Source organism: Anguilla anguilla, chromosome 10, assembly GCF_013347855.1.
Source record: "Anguilla anguilla isolate fAngAng1 chromosome 10, fAngAng1.pri, whole genome shotgun sequence".
In the NCBI taxonomy this organism is placed as follows: Eukaryota; Metazoa; Chordata; class Actinopteri; order Anguilliformes; family Anguillidae; genus Anguilla; species Anguilla anguilla.
In genome coordinates this window covers 15,393,816-15,416,944 of record NC_049210.1, presented here as the reverse complement: position 1 = coordinate 15,416,944, position 23,129 = coordinate 15,393,816, and the positions used below count along the sequence as shown (strand labels likewise).

At 46.3% G+C, this 23,129-nt stretch overlaps 1 protein-coding gene across 3 annotated transcripts in view; it reads right to left on the bottom strand.

Moving 5' to 3' along the window:
* The window catches only part of LOC118206623 (citron rho-interacting kinase-like), a 77,464-nt gene that overhangs the window by 36,123 nt on the left and 18,212 nt on the right, over window positions 1–23,129 (bottom strand). For all 3 annotated transcript variants that reach the window (XM_035379512.1, XM_035379510.1, XM_035379511.1), the window contains exons 11-18: window positions 10,725–10,830; window positions 8,821–8,964; window positions 7,510–7,629; window positions 2,404–2,574; window positions 2,072–2,125; window positions 1,831–1,884; window positions 854–994; window positions 358–483 (exon numbers count right to left, since the gene is read on the bottom strand). In XM_035379512.1, coding sequence (XP_035235403.1) covers window positions 358–483; window positions 854–994; window positions 1,831–1,884; window positions 2,072–2,125; window positions 2,404–2,574; window positions 7,510–7,629; window positions 8,821–8,964; window positions 10,725–10,830 — 916 coding nt within the window. The remainder of the gene's footprint in view (window positions 1–357; window positions 484–853; window positions 995–1,830; window positions 1,885–2,071; window positions 2,126–2,403; window positions 2,575–7,509; window positions 7,630–8,820; window positions 8,965–10,724; window positions 10,831–23,129) is intronic.

Below are 23,129 nucleotides of genomic sequence, written 5' to 3'. Positions count from 1 at the left end.
CGTGTGTGTGTGTGTGCGTGTGTACATGCGCATGCACATTTATATGTGTGCATGCGTGTGTATGTGTGTGTGTGCTTGTGGGGGTGTGTGTGTGTGTTTGTGGGGGTGTGTGTGTGTGTGTGTGTGTGTGAGAATCTGTGTGCATTTGTGTGTGTGTGTGTGTGTGTGTGTGTGAGAATCTGTGTGCATCTGTGTGTGTGTGTGTGTGTGTGTGTGCTTACATGCCTGTGTGAGCACATCCAGGGAAGGGTGGGGCTGTGCTCAGCACAAACCCCAGAGAGAGGAAGCAGGGGAGGGGTCGCTAATCTGTGAGAAGGGGCGGCGGGTCCTGGAGAGGCCTGATCTGCCGTATCTTACCAGGATCTTATCCGCCATCTGCTGTATCTGCTGGGATTTGGTCTGGATGTCGTCCTTCAGCTTGTTCTCCCGCCGTTCCACCATTTCCAGCCTCTTCACCTGGTTCTCCAGAGTCTTCCTGCCATCCTGCGAACACACAGACATACACGGGTACCGTAACACACCAGCCCAACGAGATGCGCACACACATACACATACATACATACACACACACACACACACACACACGCACACACGCACACACGCACACACACACACACACACACACATACATACATACATACACACACACACATCCAAGCATATGCAAAAGAAATTACCTTAACAGGATTGCACCTGAAATACTAACTCAATAAACAGCAGAAGAGCACAGACAGAGAAGAATTTAGAGAATTATCAGTTTTTAGCCAAAAAGTTTGTCCTGTCGTAAATAATTGCGGCTCAGCCTCCTTTAACGAGCCCTCCCGTATCCCGCGGCGACGGGCGCGCGGCGTACCTCGGACTCGCGGAGCCGGCGGCGCAGGCCGTCGCTGGAGTCCTCCTTGTTCTGCAGCCGCTCCACCTCGCGCTCCAGCCGCTCCTTGGCCTGCCGGATGTTCTGCAGGAGCTCGGTGGCCTCCGAGCTGGCCTTCACCGCCTGCGCACAGCCACGGGCCGCGCCGCACATTACACCCATTAGCATTAGCATTAGCATGCATTCATCTGCCTCAATTCCCTCAAAGTGCACCTCTACACAACTCCAGGTAAAAAGCTCAAGGCTACATACTGAAAGATAAACGTTCAATATCAATCAGAATATCTTGTATAGTTTATGATAAGGTAAATGGTAAATAGTAAATGGACTGCATTTATATAGCGCTTTTATCCAAAGCGCTTTACAATTGATGCCTCTCATTCGCCAGAGCAGTTAGAGGTTAGGGGTTAGGTGTCTTGCTCAAGGACATTTCGACATGCCCAGGGCGGGGTTTGAACCGGCAACCCTCCGACTGCCAGACAATCGGTCTTACCTCCTGAGCTATATCGCCCCGCGGATACATTTGCTGAAACATTTGCTAAAACACAACAGGCAGGTGTTAAAGGTACCAATGCATTTCCCCCAGTGTCTAGACATGAGCTAGCACATGTGTACAAAGAAGCCCTGTCTCTGGTCCTGACAACAGACATTTGTGGAAGCAAAGGTGTCAAACTGAATCTCAAGGGGGCTGCAGTGTCTGCAGGATTTTGGGCTTTCCTTTCAATCAGCTGCCATTTAAGGCCTTGAGAACAAGGTGTGTGGATTCCTTAGCCAATACATGACTTAAATGAAGCACTAATGCCAGGAACACCCCAAAAACCAGCAGACACTGTGGCCCTCCAGGACTGGAGTTAGACACATGTGATTTAAAGCTTTATAAAGGAACTTCTCATTCCGCATCAGGCTAACTGCCTGGATTTGATGGCACTCCATCATCACATTAAGGAACAACGAGTTACCTTGGATAGTTTTTCTTGGAGGTCCTGGATTTTCACTTGTTGTTCTGCATTGGTCTGGAAAAAGAAAATCGCAACCACTGAAGGGAACAGTTCCAGTTGGATGATGTAATCACAATGCATCGCAATCAAAGTGGAGATAAAATAAAAAATAATTAAGCAGAACAAAGAAGCGCTAACCATCTGACCCGGTCCCTCTGTGCCCAGCCCACTCCCCTGTCCCAGGACCAGCGGTCGGTCTCACCTTCTCCAGTTTAGAGAGCAGCTCCTCCACCTCAGCTTTGCCCTGCTCCTTGGCCTGTAAGAGAAAGCAGCGCATTATCCCCTCGAACGGAACATCACATGACCCTCACCGCAACGCATTCCCTTAGAGAGGCAGTGCACTGTCAAAAATGTCCATGCACCAAGGAGGCAAGGGGGGGCAGAGCACCTGGCTTTACCTGTCTCTGTGAATCGTAAAGGGTAAGAATGCATGTCACGATCCTCTATTAACAGCTTTTATTACGAGTCCTAAGGGTGAGAGCACAGGAATGGAAGCGGGACACTCCCTCCCTCTGGGGAGGGGGCCGGCCGCACCTTCTGCATCCTCTGCTGGTAGTCCACCGCCTTCCTCTTCAGCTCCTCGCTCATCTGCCTCGACTCCTTCAGCTCCGACTCGTACAGGTCGCTACGGCGACGGGCGGCCGACAGGTCCTCCTCCAGCTGCCGGATGGTCACCCTCATCTCCTCCAGCTGGGCGTGGTACTCCTGCGGGGGTTGGGGGGGATGGGGAGACGTTAAAGGAGAAAAAAGGAAGAGAGGAGAGGAGAGGGATGGAGAGAACGTACAACATTGGGAGAAGGGAACGGAGGAGAGGAGAAGGTGTCGTTAGGAGCGGATGAAAGGAGAGGGGGAAAGATAAAAGGAGGAGAGGGAGCGTCGATCAAGGCAGCGTCCGTCACGCTAACCGGAGCGACGTGCTGACCCGAGATTAAACGTCGGCCACGGCCGTCCGCTCTCATTGTCCCGAGGCGGCCCGGCCAGCCGGCATATCGAACCTGTCCGTCAGCGCGAGTTCATTCACCGGGAGGAGAAAGGGCTGGACAAAGCCAGGGCCGGCCCAGTGTCGACTGCCCCACCCCCCACCCCCCCCACAGAGGCGTGACGGGCACGGCGGGGATGAAGCCGACAGGCGTGGCGGAGGTCACGGGAAACGAGGTCGTCACCCGTCCCCCTCGTCCGGCCGCAATTACGTTTAAATGAAGCCCCCGCGCTTTTTAGTGAATCTACAAACCCGCACTCCCCCACCCCTCAGGATAATGCCATGTCATCAAACCGACAAGAGGAAAACAACATGAATCACAAACACTGCAAAAAGGCAGAAAATGGCTGTCTGAGATTACCGAAAATGACTCGTGGAAATGTATACTCCATGACTCAATGTTGGGGAACACAAGACAGAAATAGCCGAATGAATGTGAAGTGAACATGAAACTGCAATAATTCTTTTTTTATTTTAATTTATTAGTATATTTGACAATGTCAAAGCACATTAATAACCTTTCTGTAAATGTGCCAGAGGTGGCCAGGGAGGTTAATTTCCATCTTCACGCCTTTGGATTGTACTTTGGATTGTGGGAGGAGACCGGAGTACCCGGAGGAAACCCACGCAAGCGCTGGGAGAACACGCAAACTCCGTGCAGACGGGATCTGGCAGGGACTCAAATCCGGAACCTTCTCCTTGTGAGGCATCGGTGCTAACCACTGGGCCACTGCGCTGCCCTAGAGCAAGATGCCCTAGACTGCCCTAGACTGGGGAATTTTCTGAGTGATAACACTTCTGAAAAGCCCCATAAAAGATAAACAGGAAGGTAATAGCATTACCTGCAGATTTATTAAATTATATCCATTAAAGGCAGGGCTGCTTAGGATCATGAGAAAAAGCCATTACAGTGTTCAGGTACAACACCGACTCATTCAGCGGTGGCTAAACGAATAATTTCACTGTTTACAGACTGTGGAGCAGTTACATATATCTCTTTGTGCCGCAAAGCAAACGGAGTGCCACACATATTTATAGGCTTCCAGCCCATAGCAGGTCTTTTGACGAAAGGATATAAAAGGGATATAAAAGGAAGCGCGGGACAGAAAAAGAAAGGAAGCACACAAAGGGCAAGAGGAGCGAAAAATAAAAGCAGAACGGATGACTCATGCAGGGGGCACTCGTGAAGAAGTGAGGGCATTCATCGCCAAAATAAGAGCGCGGCGGTTCACTCGCGCAGTTTTGGGAGCTGCAGCCAGAGTGACGCGCCTGAGCAAACGCGCCGGAGTTAAAGGGAACATCAGCTCCACTCTGAACGCCTGCGCAGCAGGTAGTGTCTCCTGTGGGGCCTGACTGATCCACAGAGCGGTGGACCAAACCCAGCAGCTCAGATACATTTTGGCTCGTCCTCAGGTTGATAACAGGAAAAAAAACAGAGAGGACTCGATTAATTAAGAAGAACTCAAACGGCCCTTTCATTAATAACGCCTCCTTGCGCAAACATTAGCTGGGTCTGAGCAGAGCTTCCATGCTTTCTGGTGGAGGTGAGGAGGTAGCATCAGGTTAATTAGCCAAAATGATTCTCGCGTCAGGTGTGGCAGGAATGGGGGACAGGTGTAGACAGAAAGGGAAAGAATGAAAGCGGTGGGGGGAAAAGGAAAGAAGCAGTGAGGTGGGGGAAAAACAGCAACAGCAGGGGTGCCCTGAGACCAGCTTTCGGTGAGAACCACAGAGCTGCGGAAAGACCTGCAGCCAACAAATGGAAGAGAGTAAACGAGGGAGCCAGCCACAGGGGGCGATCGCACAGTGTGTCCCCCACACCGCAGAAACGCTGACCTGCACACTCCCGCAGAGAGGCTTCCCCGGGGAGACGAGACGCCCCGATACCAGCAGGGCTTCAGCTTCTTGCAGCAGGCAAGACATTAATATGTTCTTCATTCTGTTTTTTTTTCCTCAGATAAAAAAAATCTGATTAAGTCTTTCTTTTCCTCCAGCGAGGGGCTGGGCGTTCTAAATGGCCAATGCCTCTCATGTCATGGAGCTTGGTTTTCTTTTTCGCAGCGCTATCACGAAGACACTTTGAAATGCAGTGAATAGCCTCAACCCTCTTAGCACTTGGTTCGGCGAAACCTTCCTGTAATGAATGAATGCATCTGCTCGTATCATCTGTTCCTAGCGGGTGCGGCGCTTGCTCCTCCTGGTTATAAGACCGCGCGCGGTTCTGCAGCCGCTGCTGCATCTCGCCTTTCACGGCTAAGTCTTGAATTTTCAGAGCTCTGCCTGCCCACACAGTTTGGCTGATCTGCATCTCCCCCAGCAGTGTGTGTGTGTGTGTGTGTGTGCGTGTGTGCGCGAGTGGGTGTGTGTGCGCGTGCAAGCCTGCATTTCCATGGCACCAGAAGATCAAATGCCCTGATTACACACAGGGATGTCCCCATTTCACTGTATTTCAGAGAAATACCTTGGTGAGCAGAAGCATTGTGTGATACTCGGAAGAGAGACAAAAATAATCGCCTCCAGTCCAGAAAAAACCGAAGAGGAATGCGAGCGGAGCCAGGGATGAGATCCACGCTTCAGACGCCAGCACAGTGACAGCTCTGCCGGCTCTGGGCTCTGCTTAATTGGAGGAGCATTCATTAAAAGAGGCTTTACCAACACATTGCTTTACAATAGAAAAAAAAGATCAATATTCCACTGCAGAGGAGTTTATTACATTTTTAATTTGAGTTCCCCTATTTTATATCTAAGTCTATTAAATTGTTAAACCAGGCCTTTTATTTTTACAGGATACTGTAAAGGCCAGCATGAAAAAATAAATTGACAGGCTCAGAAACAAGATCATGTCAAATCGATATGCATTAGTAGGGAATATTTCTAAAATGCTGCCTCATGATTTGAAGGGGCATCCGTTATTATCCAGAACAGAGATGGCATCTAAGTCACCGCGTGAGCTCCTGATCCGATTCTCATTGACTTGGGCACGGTTGCCGAGGTGACAGGCGACAGCAAAAAAAACAAAAACAACGGGAGCGTCAGCCTAGGCAGCTCGTCTCAATAGTCCACCGCACACCAGCACGCGGACACACTGCCCACTTACAGGTATTGGTTTTCGTCTCCATGGCAACCACAAGACAGAGCGTGCACTGAACAATCATTGGTGAGAGCAGGTTGATGCTTTTTTTTTTTTTACTTTGAAAATCCTGTTCCTCTCGATATCCAGGAGTATATTTTTGTCTGTGTGGGAAAGACTCCATTCCCTATTTTCCTGATCCAACACGACTGCAGGATAAATGAGTTTACAATGCAGCAGCACAAACACCGACCCTGATCTTGTGACTAGAACCCATATAGAGAGAAACGTCTTTCTACACATACATGACAAACACTCTCTGGACCCCGCGACTTTCCACTTTGCTTTTAGCTAGACTCTGTAAACATCATCAGCGCGTGTGTTAAAAATACTGCACTCAAATACTCAAAGTGGCACTTGACCGTCAAACAAGCCTGTGCGAGTTGCTCACAGAAAGGAATACACGTACATTTTGTTGTAGTACCAGTTACATTACATTACGTGACATTTATTCGTCATACGCTTTTATCCAAAGCGACGTACAGTAAGTACCCAGTTTAGGGAGGGAAAGTGTCCAAAACCTGCTCTGGGGCTGGAGGGGAGCCAGGGAGCAGAGGAGGGGAGGGAGGTGCTGGGTATTGGGCAGGCTCCTGTTGTTGGCACCTCCACAACACACAGCAGGGCTGGGAAGGTGGGGGTTGAGGTGAGCTCCACACTCGATAGATTAGGGGATATGGGCGGAGCGAGCGCAAAACACATCTTAGCGCTTGGGAAGCAGTGACATACCAATGAGGCGGAGCCTCGGAGAGGAGGTGTTTAATAACAGAGGAGCCGAAAGGCCACGGCGCATTGGAGCCCCCCGCTGAGGACACGGGGGGGGGGGGGCAGGTAGCGCCTCTGACCCTCTCTAATTAACACTGCCGTGGACAGCCCCGCGGCCCTCAGGGCCCGAGCCACGGAAAAGCCAGGGCAACAGCCAGGCAGCCAATCACAAGCGCCAGGTGCCCTCACACCACACAGGTACAGTATGGCAGTGAGGAGAAGGCCAGATAAACAAGCACGTTAGGGGGCCTGCCCAAGGGTGTGCGCTCCCATTCACCACATGGGCTTCCAGGGAAATGAGTTTTTGTTTTTAATGAAAGTGGCACAAGCACGCGAACGCTGGGCCACTGCAGCTAAGGGCCACGGTGCATTTGGGGAGGCCGAGGAGCCGAGGACACGTTCAAGAGAAAATGTGTGTGTGTGTGTGTGTGTGTGTGTGTGTGCGTGTGTCTGTGTCTGTGTGTGTGTGTGTGCGTGCATGCGTGTGCGTGCGTGAGTGAGTGTGTGTGACGTGCGTGTCTGTGTGTGTGTGTGTGTGTGTGCGTGTGCGTGTGCGTGTGCGCATGTGTGTGTGTGTGTGTCTGTGTGTGTGTGTGTGTGTGTGTGCGTGCGTGTGTGTGATGTGTGTGACGTGCGTGTCTGTGTGTGTGTGTGTGTGTGTGACGTGTGTGTGTGTGCGCATGGGGGGGACGGAATGGGATGACCGGTTCCTGCACTGGAGAGGGACAGAGCAGGAAAGGGCAGGTGAGACTGGATTTTAGGCTCTTACCTGCTCTTTGATCTCCTGAAGCTTGTTGCTTTGTTCACGGATGTCGTGCAGAAGCTGCAGCGCCTTGTCATCCTCCTGAGACACCTCCATTCGCGCCTGCTCCAGACTGCGCTTCAGGCTCTGCAACACACACACACGTACCCACGCACGCACGCACGCGCACACACACACACACACACACACGCAAACACACACACACGTACGCACGCACGCACGCACGCACGTACACACGCACGCAAACACACAAGCACGTACACACGCACCCACACAGACACACGCACACATACACATGCACGCATGCATGTAGCGAGCAAGAACACACACACATGCACAAATAAAAAAACACACGCACGCGCACACACACACAAACACACACACGCATGCACGCACATGATTATCATTTAATAATGCCCTCAACACAGACTCACACACAATAATCAAACCTTATCAACTACAAAAACCAAAAGATTAATTCTATTGCTTAGAGACGAGTAATTTCTCATCGTCACACGCCGAGGTGACACCCCCGGGAGGGAGAAGCGGCAGTTCTGAGAAACTCCATCGTTTGCCGCACGGAGAGGCAGAGGGCGCACCCACACCAGCACAAAACGAAATAAATCAAACGCCTTCACCCTTCCCTCTCACGGGTTCCGGGCAAAAACAATAAACTAAAACAACAAACTAAAAGAATAAAGACAAAAGAAAGAAAAACCCAGCGATGGCTTTTCAGCTCGCCGCTGGGATCCGCTGGCCAACTTTCCAGCTGCCAGTTTCCTTTGTCATTTTGCGCACAGATAAACGAAACTCAAAAACTCCAAAATAAAAGCTCTGTCAGTGTGTGCTCCCGGTCTCGGCCCCGAACTGCGGAGAAGAATATGCCTTTAAGCACCTGGGCTGATTAGTTAACGCAACCCAGGTGCGTGTACTCTCTCCACCAGCCGGCGTTGCCGAGACCAATCCGGTTCACTGCCGGACCGAATGCCACACACCTCCAAACCCAGAATTCTGAATTCTGCATTAGATTGTTCTTACAGATGGCTAGCAAGGTCTGGCACAATCCCTGGGCACAATTTACACACACCGAAAGACAGTGCTTAGTTTCCGTGAAACGCATCGGTTAAGTTTGATTGTAGCTTGGCGTCGCGTTGACATCAATAATTTGGCAGACAAATATATGCACATGTGTTGCGTATGTGAGAAACGGGGCTTTTTTAAAGTTGCTTGCTAATCTAAGGCATGTCATGGACTAAGCGAAGGAACAGGGCGCGGCAGCAGCAGAGGCGCCGCGCCGCGCGGTGATGTCACACGCACGCTGCACTCGGTGATGTAGGTGGCCAGGTCCTGCTCCAGGATGCTCCGCTGGGTCTCCGACGCCTTCAGCTCCACATCCTTCTGCTGCAGCACGGACTCCAGGTCAGACATCTTACGCTGGACTCGGGAGATTTCCTGCTCCATCTGCACAGACACCACCGCACGCATCAGCAATAATAATAATAATCACCGCAGTAAGATTAATTAAGACCAGTTAAGAAAACAGAAATTAAGAATGCTGTTCCCCTCCCCTCCCTTTTTTTTATCACTTGAAAACATATGTATAAGATGCTGCAATCAGCATATGTCATTTTGCAGTGCTGTGGAGATGGAAATTATTCACAGGTGTGCCTTGGGTCTGACAGGTTAGGGAATCACTGCTGTAGAGTATGACTCATTAGTGCCATCTCTGCAGAGGTAGAGCGCAGAAAGAACTGAAAAAGAAGTGTGAATATTGAAGATAATCCTTTTTTTTTTTTTTTTACAGGAAATACATTTCTAAGCTGAGATTCCATTGAATAACTAAAGTACAATATCTCAATATGTTTGAGAACCAAAATAAAGATCAGGACTTGTCTTTGCTGTTCATCTTCACCAAGGGTGTGAAAAATTTAAGATGGCAGAGTATAAAAAAGAAATAATTGCATCTTCTAGGCATTAAAATGACCGGTATAATCAACGCTTGCCATTAATCAAGCTTCTGCTTCAGCCAGGCTCCCTTAACCGGCCTCCCGAGTGAACTAATCGTCTTGATTGGCTCAAATCAGCAGCCCGTCCCTGGTCTGTATTTTTAGCCTGAAGACAGCAGGGAAAGCTGGCTGATGGGGAGGGGGCCCTCCAGGACCCGATCAGCCCAGCAGCTCCGGCTAAAACGCGGCTGGACACACGTGTTCAGTTCTCCTCACACGAGCAAAATCCAGATGGATATTCCACGAATCCGAGCGTCCGGGTACACCTCAGCGCCCGTGAATTGTAATCCGGGGTAGCGATTAAGACACGTTTCGCGCCTGTGAATTGTAACCAGGGGTAATGGTTATGGCAGAGCACAGGAACTGGACCGGCTCAAACCCTGAGACAAGGTAAATAAACTTCTGCTTCGATTTGGATAAATAAAAAAAGGTTTTAAATGGGTAACTGGCAAGCTTAAGCCAAGTTGGAGAAAGGCATGTGATATGCTATAAAAAACAACTGAAAGGGAGAGGTGAATAATAATGGAGGTATTTTCGCACTATAATATGTGAAGGGGGAGGATGGGCCCAGAGGCCTCAGACACCAGATGCAGCAGCACCTGGAGCACAGCTACCTTCAGCTGCTTGCACATGATCAGCGTCAAAACCCCCAACATGGTGTCAAACCATTAAATTCCTATGGAGGGATCGCTGATGCCCGACTTGGCAGCAATGCTAAGCTTGGCGAAGCACAGCGCAAAAGTAATGCCAAATTGCGATCCTTGAAGTTCAAATTGAAGATGACCTTTTGTAAAGCATCCAATCACATCACAGTTTTGAAGCAGGCAGATGTCAACATGGAACATTTTTGGATAAATCCAGGATTTTCGGTTTCACAACATGAGTTCACAATTTAGCCTTATGCTGCAGACAATCAACTACTATCACCGCTTGTCACAGTTTTCCAAACCAACGGCTTTCCCAAAAGAAGAAGTGACTGTGGCCTTTATCCAGGAAGCAGCAATGCAGCGACATTGGTCCTTTATGCAGGACTCCCGCACCACCAGCACCTAGCGCCTAGAGCCTCACACGCACGTGCACTGGAAGCCATTTTTATAGACCGGCCGGGGCGAGGTGATGGATGGCTGTGATTAAGCCAGCGTTTAGAGCCCCGAGGTGGGACGGGGGGCGTGGGCGGCGCCCGCCCAGCAGAACCGCGGGAGCGCGACACGCTACCTTGTGACATTTGTCTTGGGTTTCCTGTAGTTCTTTGCTTTTGACGAGAAGCTTTTTTTCCAGGGAGTTGGTCTTCGCTGGGGAGTTGAGGCCTGTAGACACTGATCTGTAATCAGATAAAGGGACAAAGAAAGGCGGGGGGGGGGGCCATCGGTGAGCTGATTAAATGCAAGACAGTCTGAGGTACTGAGCAATTTATGGCAAACCTTACAGAAAAAAAACAGGATTTGGACAGGGTTATCACACTTGATAAGTCCACATCTGGATTCCCGTTCTGAATTACCACTTTAAATTCCAAATCACAAAATTCAAAATGCCACTTTCTGCTCTGGTAACTGCTGTAAAATAACGACACATCAATAAAACTGAATGACCTGTGCAATTGCCTTTGCAATAAACATTCTGGCACCTTGTTTATGCTCAAAATCAATAGTTCCATACACAACTGTCAAGGGAACTAGGAAAATGGCAGGTCAGGAATAAGAGGACATTTGCACTAGTCAGAGAGGCTTCAAATGTGAAAATACAATCAAGTGAAGAACTGCGGGGGAAAAAGAATTCTGCATTATAAATCTGATATATTACTGTACACGCACTCCAAGAAAAAGCCTATTTAAAAAGATAAACAAACTTATGGTGACACATAATAATCTGACAAAATAAAAACCGCTACAGTAAATTCAGCGAATGGAAATGATGATCAGTTGGTAGTTTTTATTTGAATCTCACAGGTTTTTGGCTGTAAACTGAAATGTATGCAGGGTTGAATTGCATGGCACCCAGCACAGTTCTGTCCATTCACTGCATGTGCATTTCAGGCATAACGGTAAATTAGGTTTAAAAATACATTCAGTCAAGGTTTGTAAATCGTGCTCAAAAGAAATCAGGGTTTGTCTAGCCATGTTGAAAGGAGCCCAGTCTGGTGCCTCACAGCATACTCCTTTTTCTGTTGACAGAGAAAACTGCAGTGCCTTGTGTTTCAAAAACAGATCCATACAGAAGGCTTCTGAAATGCAACCATGTACTTCATAAACAGAGATAAACTCCAATTCCATCAATTTATTGTGGGGCCAAGGATCTCAACTCACCTATCGGAAAAAAACCTTCTTAATATTAAGAATTTTTAATTTTTAATATTAATATTTTTACATGAATATATTATTCAGTATGATGCACAAATACATAAATTACAAAACAATATAACCCCTGGCAACATACATAATGTGAAACTAGTAGAGAAGATTGAACTTCTTACTTTGTAAAAGTGTTATGCTAAAGTGTACAAAGATTTACAGTACAGCATCCTTTAAGCCTTTTAATGATGCATAATGTCAGAAACACATCCTTAATCTCAAAAATATCCCTACATTTCACAATATGTACAGTACATGAACACAAAGTTTCACTCTTTCTCTCTCACTCACTCTCCCCATTTCACGCGCGTACTCGTGCGCATGCATGCACAGACATACAGACACACACACACAAACACACACACACACACACACACACAAACACACACACTTAATAAATTTGGCAGCCTCTGAGTCAGAGAGGCAGAAGAATGGCAATCAGGATGAAAGTGTTTCTAATAAAAGATCCCACTCCCCCACACTGAGGCCCAGCGGTTGCACACTTACAGAAGAACCCCCTGCCTGAGAGACGCAGAGCCATGCACAGCCCAGGCATTAAGCAGAGCCTGTTAAAAACACACACACACATACCGTACACACACGCACACACACACACATACTGTACAAACACACACACACACACTGTACATACACACACACAAACACACACACATACTATACATACACACACACACACATACTGTACATACACGCACACTGTACATACACACACACACACACATACTGTACATACACACACACACACACTGTACATACACACACACAAACACACACACATACTATACATACACACACACACACATACTGTACATACACGCACACTGTACATACACACACACACACACATACTGTACATACACACACACAAACACACACACATACTATACATACACACACACACACACATACTGTACATACACACACGAACACACACACGCACACACATACTGTACATACACACACACACACACGCACACACATGCGCACACACACACACACACACATACTGTACATACACACACACAAACATACACACGCACGCACACGCACACACACATACTGTACATACACACACACAAACATACACACAGGCACGCACGCACACGCACACACAGTCATCAAACAATGAAAAAATCTTCGGCATGGAATAATGATTTGACCATATGAGGTGGGCTGGGCAATGCTTTTTGCAGTCTTATCACAACAGTTGGTGAGAAGGACCACACTGATGACATCTCATGTACTGAAAGTCACCTCCCAGTATCCGAGGAGAGGGGGGGGGCTGTTATGGACATACAGGGCTATCCAGTCCACCCCTGCTTTCACACTGTCATGGTGGGCAGTTTGATGACTGAATCTGCATCCACCTGCTGTGCTGAACAAAAACTCTACAGGAAACGTTATATGCACAAAATGATTTCATCTCTGACAAATCCTGAACAAAACCGTAGATGTTTGTACGACGCCCCCAGTTACTATAAATATAACGTCCCTGAGGTGGACAAAAAAAATTAATAAACAAAACCTCTCGCCTACCAGCCAAACCAACCGAAAGGAAAGACTTCTTGTTAAGTTTGTGATGCAGTTTCTCCTACACCCTCCTTGATAGGAAACTCCTTTATCCCTCCTTGCTCCAAGAATACTTCATTAGGCACAGCCGAAGTACACGGCCAGCGGACAATAAGCAGCAACGGCCTCTAACCCTCCGGCGAGCGGCGGGACGAGACACCGAGAGTGACGCCGGCCGCGAGCAACATGTCCGCCGCACGCGGCGCGAAGCCTGACGAGGAGCGACGCGTCACCGGGCTCCGCCAGCCGGCCCCCGGCCTGACCGACAGAGCCGAAACGCGGCGAGAGAAGGCGGCGCGTAGCGAGGAGGAGCCGGCTCGTGCCCGTCACCCTCAGCTTCCTCCAGCGTAAAAGGGTGCAGGACGCCCGTTTAAGAACCGCGTCACGCCACCGACCGCGGACCAGGGCCCGAGAATCTCGCGCGTCACAGCGTCGCGAGTGACTGCCTTTATGAGCCCAGCATTAAGCGCTCTCTCGCGACGTGACATTTCTCAGCACGATGCGCTCGTCACCGTTTCACATTTAATTCAACGCAACACCGGAATAAACAACAAAAAAAAAACTCTTAATGATAATGAAGTGTTTTTGTGCTGTAGTTTGAGTGTTTATTACCTAGGTAACATAATCGCACAGTGCTCCCATTCCCGTCCCTCAACACTGAAACTCACTTTCCTGCCTCTTGACGAGCTCTTGTTTATGATGACTACAGAGACGTGTCCTTTATGGCAACGTTCAATGATGAACTCTCGAGGGCAATTCATCTAGGCCTCATTTGTATTGTGATTTGAAGCTGGAATGAAAAATGAAAGGATATTTAAACAAAGAAAACCTTTCCCACCCCCAAAGGTGCGCATAATTTTTTTATTTTGCGTGTGTGCATGTGTGTGTTTGTGTGTGTTTGTGTGTGTGTGTGCATGTGTGTGTGAGTGCATGTGTGTGTGAGTGTGGGTGCAACAAACAAAAAATCAAAATAAATAAATGACCTGATTCAGAGTGCTCCAGCAGAAATGACCCCATAAGCAGAGAGAGGGTTAAGGAAGTGCAGCCACTTGAGCAGATCCGATCCCACAGATGCCAGTCGCCAGGAGAATGACGCCATCAACCCGTCAGCCCGCCGCAGAGGCAGGCTTTGCGCCATCGCCGCCGATGCAAAGCAGCCCGCAGCCAGGCACCCGCAGCCAGACAGAGCTGTGGAGGCGGCTCCACCAGCCCTGCTTAGAGGTCCGTCCGGGAGGACTTCAGATGCCGTTCAAACAGTCGCAGCCGGAAGGTAGCCTCTGCAGCCCGTCGATCAGCCCTCAGGACGTGGGCGGCTAGCGCCGAACCGCTAAAGTCCTCTCACTGCTGCCAATGTCACCAAAGCTGCCGCTCCTATCGCCATCCCCATCATCACCAGATTGTCTCTCTCTCTCGCTGGAGCAAGCTGTCACGTTCCCAAGTTGTGATTCTGTGATGATTTTATAATGATTACTAATTTTGAAGGAAAAAAAAATTGTTATTCAAGTAATTTTGTATGTTTCTGAATGTTTCTTCAAATTCCAAAATTTATGTCAGGACTTTCAATTTGAATGCGTATCCAGCCATATTGAGTTGGAATTGACCATCACTGCCCATGTGTTCCAAAGTAAATTAAATATCTATGGTATAGCTGTAATGCATTCATATCATTGCATGCCATATATTATCCTAATACCCCGAAATAGATGATAGGGGTGTTACAGGGGATGGAGGTGGGGCTGGAATATTGTGTGCTCAGTTCAGACCCAAGTTAAACCACTGGGTTGTGAATTAATTTCTCATGTTCCATGTTCACAGCGCTGACCTCCTCCAGGGTTTAACCAGATCCCTAAAGTCCTGCAGCTGGAGGGAAGACTGTGCTGACAGGCGAGGCGAGGGAGGGTCTGCAAAGTGCTGAATGTGCGTTTTCATGCACTGCCATTTTTCCTTCTGACAAAAATCAATCTGCTGTACCATGAAAAAAAGAATGATGAAAGAAGAAAGAATGAACAAAAGATTCATCCAACAGGCAAAACGGCAAAGCAATCAATGTTCCGGTCCAACCGTTCCATCCCTCCCCCGAAATCGAACGCACATGGTTATGAAAGGTTTTTACATTGTCCTCCAGTCTGCAGCGCTAACTAACTCCATGCAAGCTTCGTTTATTTTGTTCCTATGGAACAAGCCCCAATAATATCAAACAGGAGATGATGAGACTCAACAGACAATTAATATTATAACCTTAGCCTCAAGAACATCCCTCTCAGAACTCAGATTTTGTCTGTTCCTAAGGATTCACCAGCCAACTAAGTGGTGTTTAGCCAACATAATTTGGTTATCAGGTCAACACATAAAGGATTTGTGTCCCCATAACCTGTTGCCAAGCTTGTGACCAAGCTTTGTTTGAATAGGCCCAAAACTATGTTATGCCTTATCAGAAATCAGCAGGCTGTGTGAATATATTTTTAAGTGCTTTCAAATGAATAGTGCTTCCATCTCTTGGTAATTATCACTTGGTTTTCCCTCTAATTGATCTTACTGCGCTTTTTTATTGCTAGTTTTTATGTGCCAGATGCTTGCGCTTTTCCTGTGTGTTCATTTCAACTCCTGTTCTGTATTCGTAGAGTTGGAAGCTGCATAGATTGCCCACTTAGCAAAGCACCGAATAAAAAAAGCTCATCATTATCGTAATTATTTTTTTAAATGTCAACCCAATCAGCTTGGGTTCATTTGTGTTAGTGCTTGCTGAGAACTCCTGTTTCCATCAGGTTATGCACTGTGTGAAGCCGTAGGAGGAAGTTTCGGAAACAAAAAAAAACCATGGCGACAAGCATGTCACCTCACTAATCATTCACAACGCATTATCTGCTGCAGTGTCCACACTGCTCATTTTAACCCCAACACTAAGACCCACACTGGCTCCACTAGATAGTGCCTTCACCTGGACTAGGCAGTACAGGAGAAGGCACTGATTTGAACTGGAATTGTTCCCTGAATTTCAATATTAACTAAATTGAACTCAACCCTTATTGACATTGTGGTATTCATTTTACCATCTAGAATCTCCGGCAATGCAATTTCCTGCAATGCACTGCAGTAAACATTACCTTACCAGAATACTTTATAGCAACAACACATTGCCTCTAAACCTGCGGTGATTAAAATGGCTAGCTAAAATCAGCTGCAAACAGTTCTTTTTTGTAAGCTGTAAATTAAATTGCTGTGAACTTAAGTACCAATTCAAACACTTTTCTAAATTAAGGTTCTGTTTTTATCCTCAATTTACTCGGTTCGAGCTAAAGCAGTCGCCCCGAATCCAAAGTCGTAAATTCAGGATGAAGGGGGAAAAAAGTAGCTTCCTGCCATGAAGCAGATCCATAGAGGACTGCTACTCTCGTCATGAATCACCCCATAGAGTCGGGAACCAAATCCTGACCGCGACCGTGACGGCTACGGCCAGGCGTCCCACGGCAAGGGGCTGCACCAGCAGGGCACTTCACCGCGCCGCGCATTAACGAACTCGCGGGTAAACCGGGCGAAAAGATGCAGCGGCTAGCCGTGTGCGTTTCAAATGACGCAATGTTGCATTAGAAAAGATTGAATATACAGTATTAAAAAATAAAGAAATAATCTCTTGCAGACCGTACTGGAAATGTATTCAGGACGGAAAGTGCTTGTGCATTCTGCAGCAGGTGAAAATCCTTTCAGTCACTCCGTAAAAGCCAAGGTCTTTCAAAGCAAAACTTCACCATCCTTGCAGGCTTTGCACAGCTCTTCTGCAAAGTGTTTCCAGTACCATTCTAAGTGGCTTAACCACTTTTCTTAATTATACTCAGATCATTATTACCCGCACTGCTAATTAAGGAATTAACAACAAGCACCTAAAGGGGAGAAAAACAGCAGTGATGAAGGGGGAAGAAAATCACCGTAAATTAAACTACTTTTCCTGAGGGGAATCCTTCATGCAGCGCTGGCCGACTAAACTTCCCTCTGCTGGGCAGAAATCTCCAGAGGGCCTTCTCCCTCGACTGTGTCAAAGAGTAACATACAGGACGGACGCAACACACAGAAGTAAGACGATAACTTTCTGTTTCGACCAAACACAGTCTTTTTTTCACATCCTGTTCTCATATGTATAGTGTATGCTTTAAAAAACAAAAATGTCAAATAAAGAAAGAAATAAATAGATAGAAGGCGGGAGGTCATGATTTTAAAACGCATTTGGTTTAATACATAATCCTCAAGCTGAAGCTCACTGACAAAATTGCCATCGCCAAACATTTTCCTAAAATACAGTGAAAGACTTGAGCGTGTCCCTCCCATCAGGCCCATAATTCCTCAGCCGTCCCTTATCAGCTGCCTTTTAATGCGGCTCCAAATCGCAGCTAAACGAATGCCAACGCGCGCCTTCACCTGCTGCAGTGCAGGTAATTACATCAACCGCTTTCGCCAAAAAGCATGCCTCTCGCGACGTTCTCGCTTAATTTGACTTCAATTTGAATTTAACTGAACCTTCTTATACATCCAGGTGATCGTTTAACTCTCGCATTTCAAAACATTTAATCTTCAGGACAAAGAGGCCCAGAGGAAAGCATGGTATTCTTATATTTTGTTTATTAAATAAAAATAAAACGAAATAGTACTTCTTTCTGTCCCTTTAATTCATATATCCTCTGAGAAGGCAACAAAAACACAAGGATTTTAAATGTGTTTGTGAGAGGTAGTGCAGTCTGTAAGGCAGCTGACTCTCAAGATGAGTTCGAGTACCACTCCCCCCCCCCCCACCCCCCTTGCCATGACACCTTTTGATCTATGGCCCCTCTCCATCTTACCCCCTCTGCTTCCATTCTGTTTGAATGAAGCAAAAAAAACCTGTTATTAAAAAAGTGCCATGGTGCCTCTGTGCCCCATCCATCATTCCTCGGTGCTAGAAGCCAAACAGCTCAAAAACAGATCATTTTACAGGCTTTTTTTTGGTATGGTGCAGGAATTCACCCCTCGAACAGGTGGGACAGGTGCGGCAGGTGGCAGAGGTGATGTGATCCAGTTCGGACTAAGTCCTGCGGAGGGGGGACATCACAGTGAACCTGGCATGGCTACGCTCTCGAGGGTAGATGTGCTTCTGCAGTCAGTCAGATAAATACGCCCTTGCCCACCTGCAAGACTCATAACCTGTGTAGGACCACATCAGGATCCAGCCCTGACTGACTAACTGGCCTGTAGCATAATATAAAATCACCGGAGTATGGAACCCTGAAATCCCATTAATGCAGTGGTGAAGACTGTATGTTATCTGATTATCTCTGAGCCAGCAAATTACCCTTCAGGGTTTTCTTTAAAGCCCTTTCATTGCAATTACCTTGGTAAATGGGTTGAACACAATGCTACCTTCCGGAGAAAGACTTTAATGTAAACACAATGTATAACCTGGTCATATGGCACACATCTTGAAATGAGACAAAAAAAGGCGTCTGATTAAATGTGAAAAAGACATTTCACAGTAGCAACTCTGAACAAATACAATTTCGGTCACAATAACCACTTTGTTGTAGGATGTGGATCAATAAATATCAAGAAGAATACAGTCTCAAAGGATCTTAAACATACTGGCAGGTGACAAAAAAAGAATTACTGTGTTTTGGGGAACTTCTACAGATGTACAGTATGGCTGTATGTGGCTGTCCAGTGTTCATTCACTGTGTGCTCGTGTACAGAACGTACATACATGTGGCATAACAGTAATAACAGTAAAACAGTAATATAATTCCAGATGACTCAGCTTCGCTCTTGATGAATTATCAACAAAGGTTCATTCCAATAAAATCCACTTTTGAAACAGAGAGAAGGTGGGAGGAAGAGGGCTGAAATCAAGGCACTTCAAAACAGTTTTCAGGCTAGGCAGTTAAAGCCGTTACAGAAATATGGATTAACGCCATGACTAAAGTAAACCTCTTTCCAACGCGGAGAACTGTTGCTGGAAGAGGAAGGTAAAGGTGCACAAAATATGTCGCCGAATGACAGGTACTGAAAGCTCCCTTTTCCATCAGCACGAAAACAAACACGCCGATTTAAGCACCAAAGGAATCACAGAAGTAAAGAAGGATTAGGAGCTGGATGAAGGGGAGTGCAGAAAAAAAAAGATGAGTGAAGAAGAAAAAAAAAAACAACTGAATAAAAGTGAACCCTGAGGGAAAGGAAGTGAGAGGCTGGGGGAGCAAAGGTTGAAAAGTGCTCAGAAGTTGTTTGTCCCACACACACTCTTCCTACCCCCTCATTCCAGCTCAGTGAACACACCGTGTCTTTCCGGAATTTTCAACATTACATCCGATTGTTGGTCACCATGGATATTGCTTGGCAACGATAGCTCCAAATGCCAAAACAAGACAGCTGCCCAGTGCCTCAAGATGGCAGAACTCAGCTTTTGCATAGATAAAAATGTAGCTGCGGCTACCAAGGTCAGGTCAGGCACAGGGATAAACGTACAACACAAACAAAGCTGAGTGAAGACGCGGTAAATGTTGAGGATGAGAAAAACAGGGAGGGAACATGCAGGATAGTTCACATGGTGGCCATGAGTCAGGCACGATGACGAGATACTGAGATATGCCGACAAACAAGAAGCTAGATGGCTAACTCATGTTAGATTATTAAAACAAATCAATCATATGAGGAAATAAAATCTCATCTCTTCTTAGTTTTCATACCAAATTTAGTTGGGCAAGGAAACAAACCATTTATAGCAAGTTATTTACAGCTAAAATTGTGTATTTTGTCAACTTTCTTCTTTACAAGGCAAGACACTGTATTACAATGGGATTGCAAGACTATTATTGTTGTTGCTGTTGTTGTTGTTATTATTATGCTAAGACATGTGGGCCAGAAGCTTTCTAAAGTTATAGGCCACTGGAAAACATACTTTAATGCTAAGTCCTGAAAAGGTTGTGAGATGAACCCTGTAGTACCCTCATGCAGACTTAATCACTCAACCGGGATACCCAGCTGTTTAAATTGCTGCCTGAAACGAGAGATACCAAAGATGCGTTTGATAAGGCTGCCCTCTCATCAAACTAATTAAAATAATTAAGAGAGATCCGTGGAGAGTGACAGCTCATGTACACGTATGTTAGGCCTATTTAAGGCAGAGTTGCCCAGGAGAAAATGCATCGATCTCATAAGTGCATGTAATTAACATTGCACCACAATCAAGAGAAGTAAATCAGTCCAAGAAAAAACAGCATCTATCATTTTGTGAGAAGTTTAAGTGGAATTCCGTCGTAAAATGAACTTTTACTTGTAGAAGAGTAGCTGTCCTCTTGATTAAAATGAGCTCTCAGCCAGCTCTCTACCTGTAGTGAGTGGCGAGATACAGCCCCAAACTACTGTCCATGCTCCAGGTACCTGTTTTACCGAAGACTACAAAGGGTGGGCACTCGCAGTGCATGGACGGACATCAGACAATGCCAGTCACAGGTGGCCATGCCTACTGAATACAACAGGATGGGCTGGGCGTTACGAATAGGCCTGCAAAGAGGATAATGTTACTCACCAGCAAACCAGCCACGGAACAAAAAAAAATCTAGGTTTATATGTTCAGTTTACTGCTCAAGTGCTATTTTTTTTTTTTTTTTTTTAAATGCCTCTCTGGTGGGTCAAATCGCATGGGTTTAACGTAACCACGATCGCAGTTGACTCATCGCAAGCTATTTCAGGCTCGGTCACGACTGCTGCGATATCAGGCTGTCATAATAAATCCTGAAAGAACAGACGTTTTTATAGAACACCGGTGCTGAGACAGAACGGGAGGCAGGAGACGAAGACGTTAAGCCAGGCAAGGAGAAACGTACGGTTGACATGGGTTGACATTCCCTCAGACGAGAGCTGATAAGGATATCTCCCATAAATGCGCATTTCAATGAATTATCTGACAAATATGCTCGCCTCTTCTGCCGTCTTTTGTTACTTTTCTAAACGACGCATCAACAGCAAAACGACCTGCTCGACTAGTCATTTTAGTGGAATAAAGACATAGGTAACGCTATGTGGGTCGGAGAAATCAATTTGCAGTATTACCAGTTCTACTGCCAATGTTTTCAATGCTGGGTTTTTAGTCACTTCACATGTAGTTACACTGTTTAGACTACAAGGTTTGTGTCAGGTACTTCCATTCACATTGTCATTCTACCGGAAGCGTTGGCTTAAATGTTTTTTAATAAAAAGCTCTCTGTTCAAGAAGATCGATTTGTGCAATTAACCCACTGCAAGACACAGGCATGCACTTTAAATATAACACATTACTGCCAGTAACACATATGTCGTTTATTACTGTCAGCAATACGTCCACGGTATTCTACAGTATATGTGGCTATATAATGTGTGTATGGTAGATGCCATTATTGGTACCCAGCACTGCATTTTGCAGCAGTAGGAAAACACAACTAGCAGCGAGGTAACGTTAGCCAACTTGAGCCTGTTTCATTAAAATGTGGAATCAAACACGGTGAAGCTCGCTAGCTAGCAATATAATGAACAATAGTACCCCCTGCACCTACGTTGAAGTTATCTCCAAAATCAAACTACCCGCAAAATGAGGAAGGGTAGAGGTGTACGTCATTATGATGTATACCTCTACCAAAATTTCAACCTTTCACTGTCAATATCTCTATAGGGAGAGAGTTTTGGCCAGCCAACCACACAGAGAGAGTGAATTACTTACTGTACACCTTGATCTGTTAAATGAGCCAAATGTAGTTTGGCAGCGGAATTCCCCTTCAAGAGTGCAAATAATGGCTTTGTGATGTTTTACCTTTAAAAAGTAAATAGCTCAGGACCGAAATGGGAAATCTATGCCACAAGACAAATCCAACAAATAATGGGCTTAGGGCCGAGTTACTGAAGAGCATTATGGCTGACAGATGCATAATTTCATCGCCTTGTTCGCTTTGGTGCACTGAAAAGCTCTATGTTCCTAAAACTGCCTGTAAGTAAAATAAAATGGCACATTTACTGAAATAATAGGGGGCCTAAATAAACACAATAATTGAATCTAATTTCTTTAATGAAATTAACTTTGTTTTCCTACTTTCTTCCAGTTCCCATGCAGTACTCTGTGCAAGACCCACAAGATCACCCATCTTTATGAAGGAGTTTTAGCTTTTGGCCCAAGAGTGAGCTCCAGGAACATTATCCAACCATTGTAGAGAAGCCTCTCCTAAACTTTATATCATGTACCAAAATGAAGCCCTCAAATTAAATACATATTGATACAAACACTATAACAAGGAATAACCAATCTTTGCCAAAAATATTCAGTAAACCATGCTAAATTGTGTACCAAAGAGCCATATTAAACATGAGTCATGGAATATACAGTACATCAATGGTATGGCAAATGTAACTGCTTGCTCTTTTCATATAACACATATAATACATACTGTACTGTATATGCATTGAAGATTCTATAAGAGTTAAAACAAGTAGCGTAGGACTAAAATGCTTCCATGCTATACCACAAGTGCTCCCATCCCTCTATCACAAAGGCTTTCTGCTGACACTGGCAAACATGAAGACAGCATTTATCGATCACACACATAAAGACTGTATTCTCTCGAGATGGCAAGATGGAGAACCACAGGGCCACGCAATCTGACAACTGCAGGAAAACAGGTAGCACTGCTCTGGAATGTGG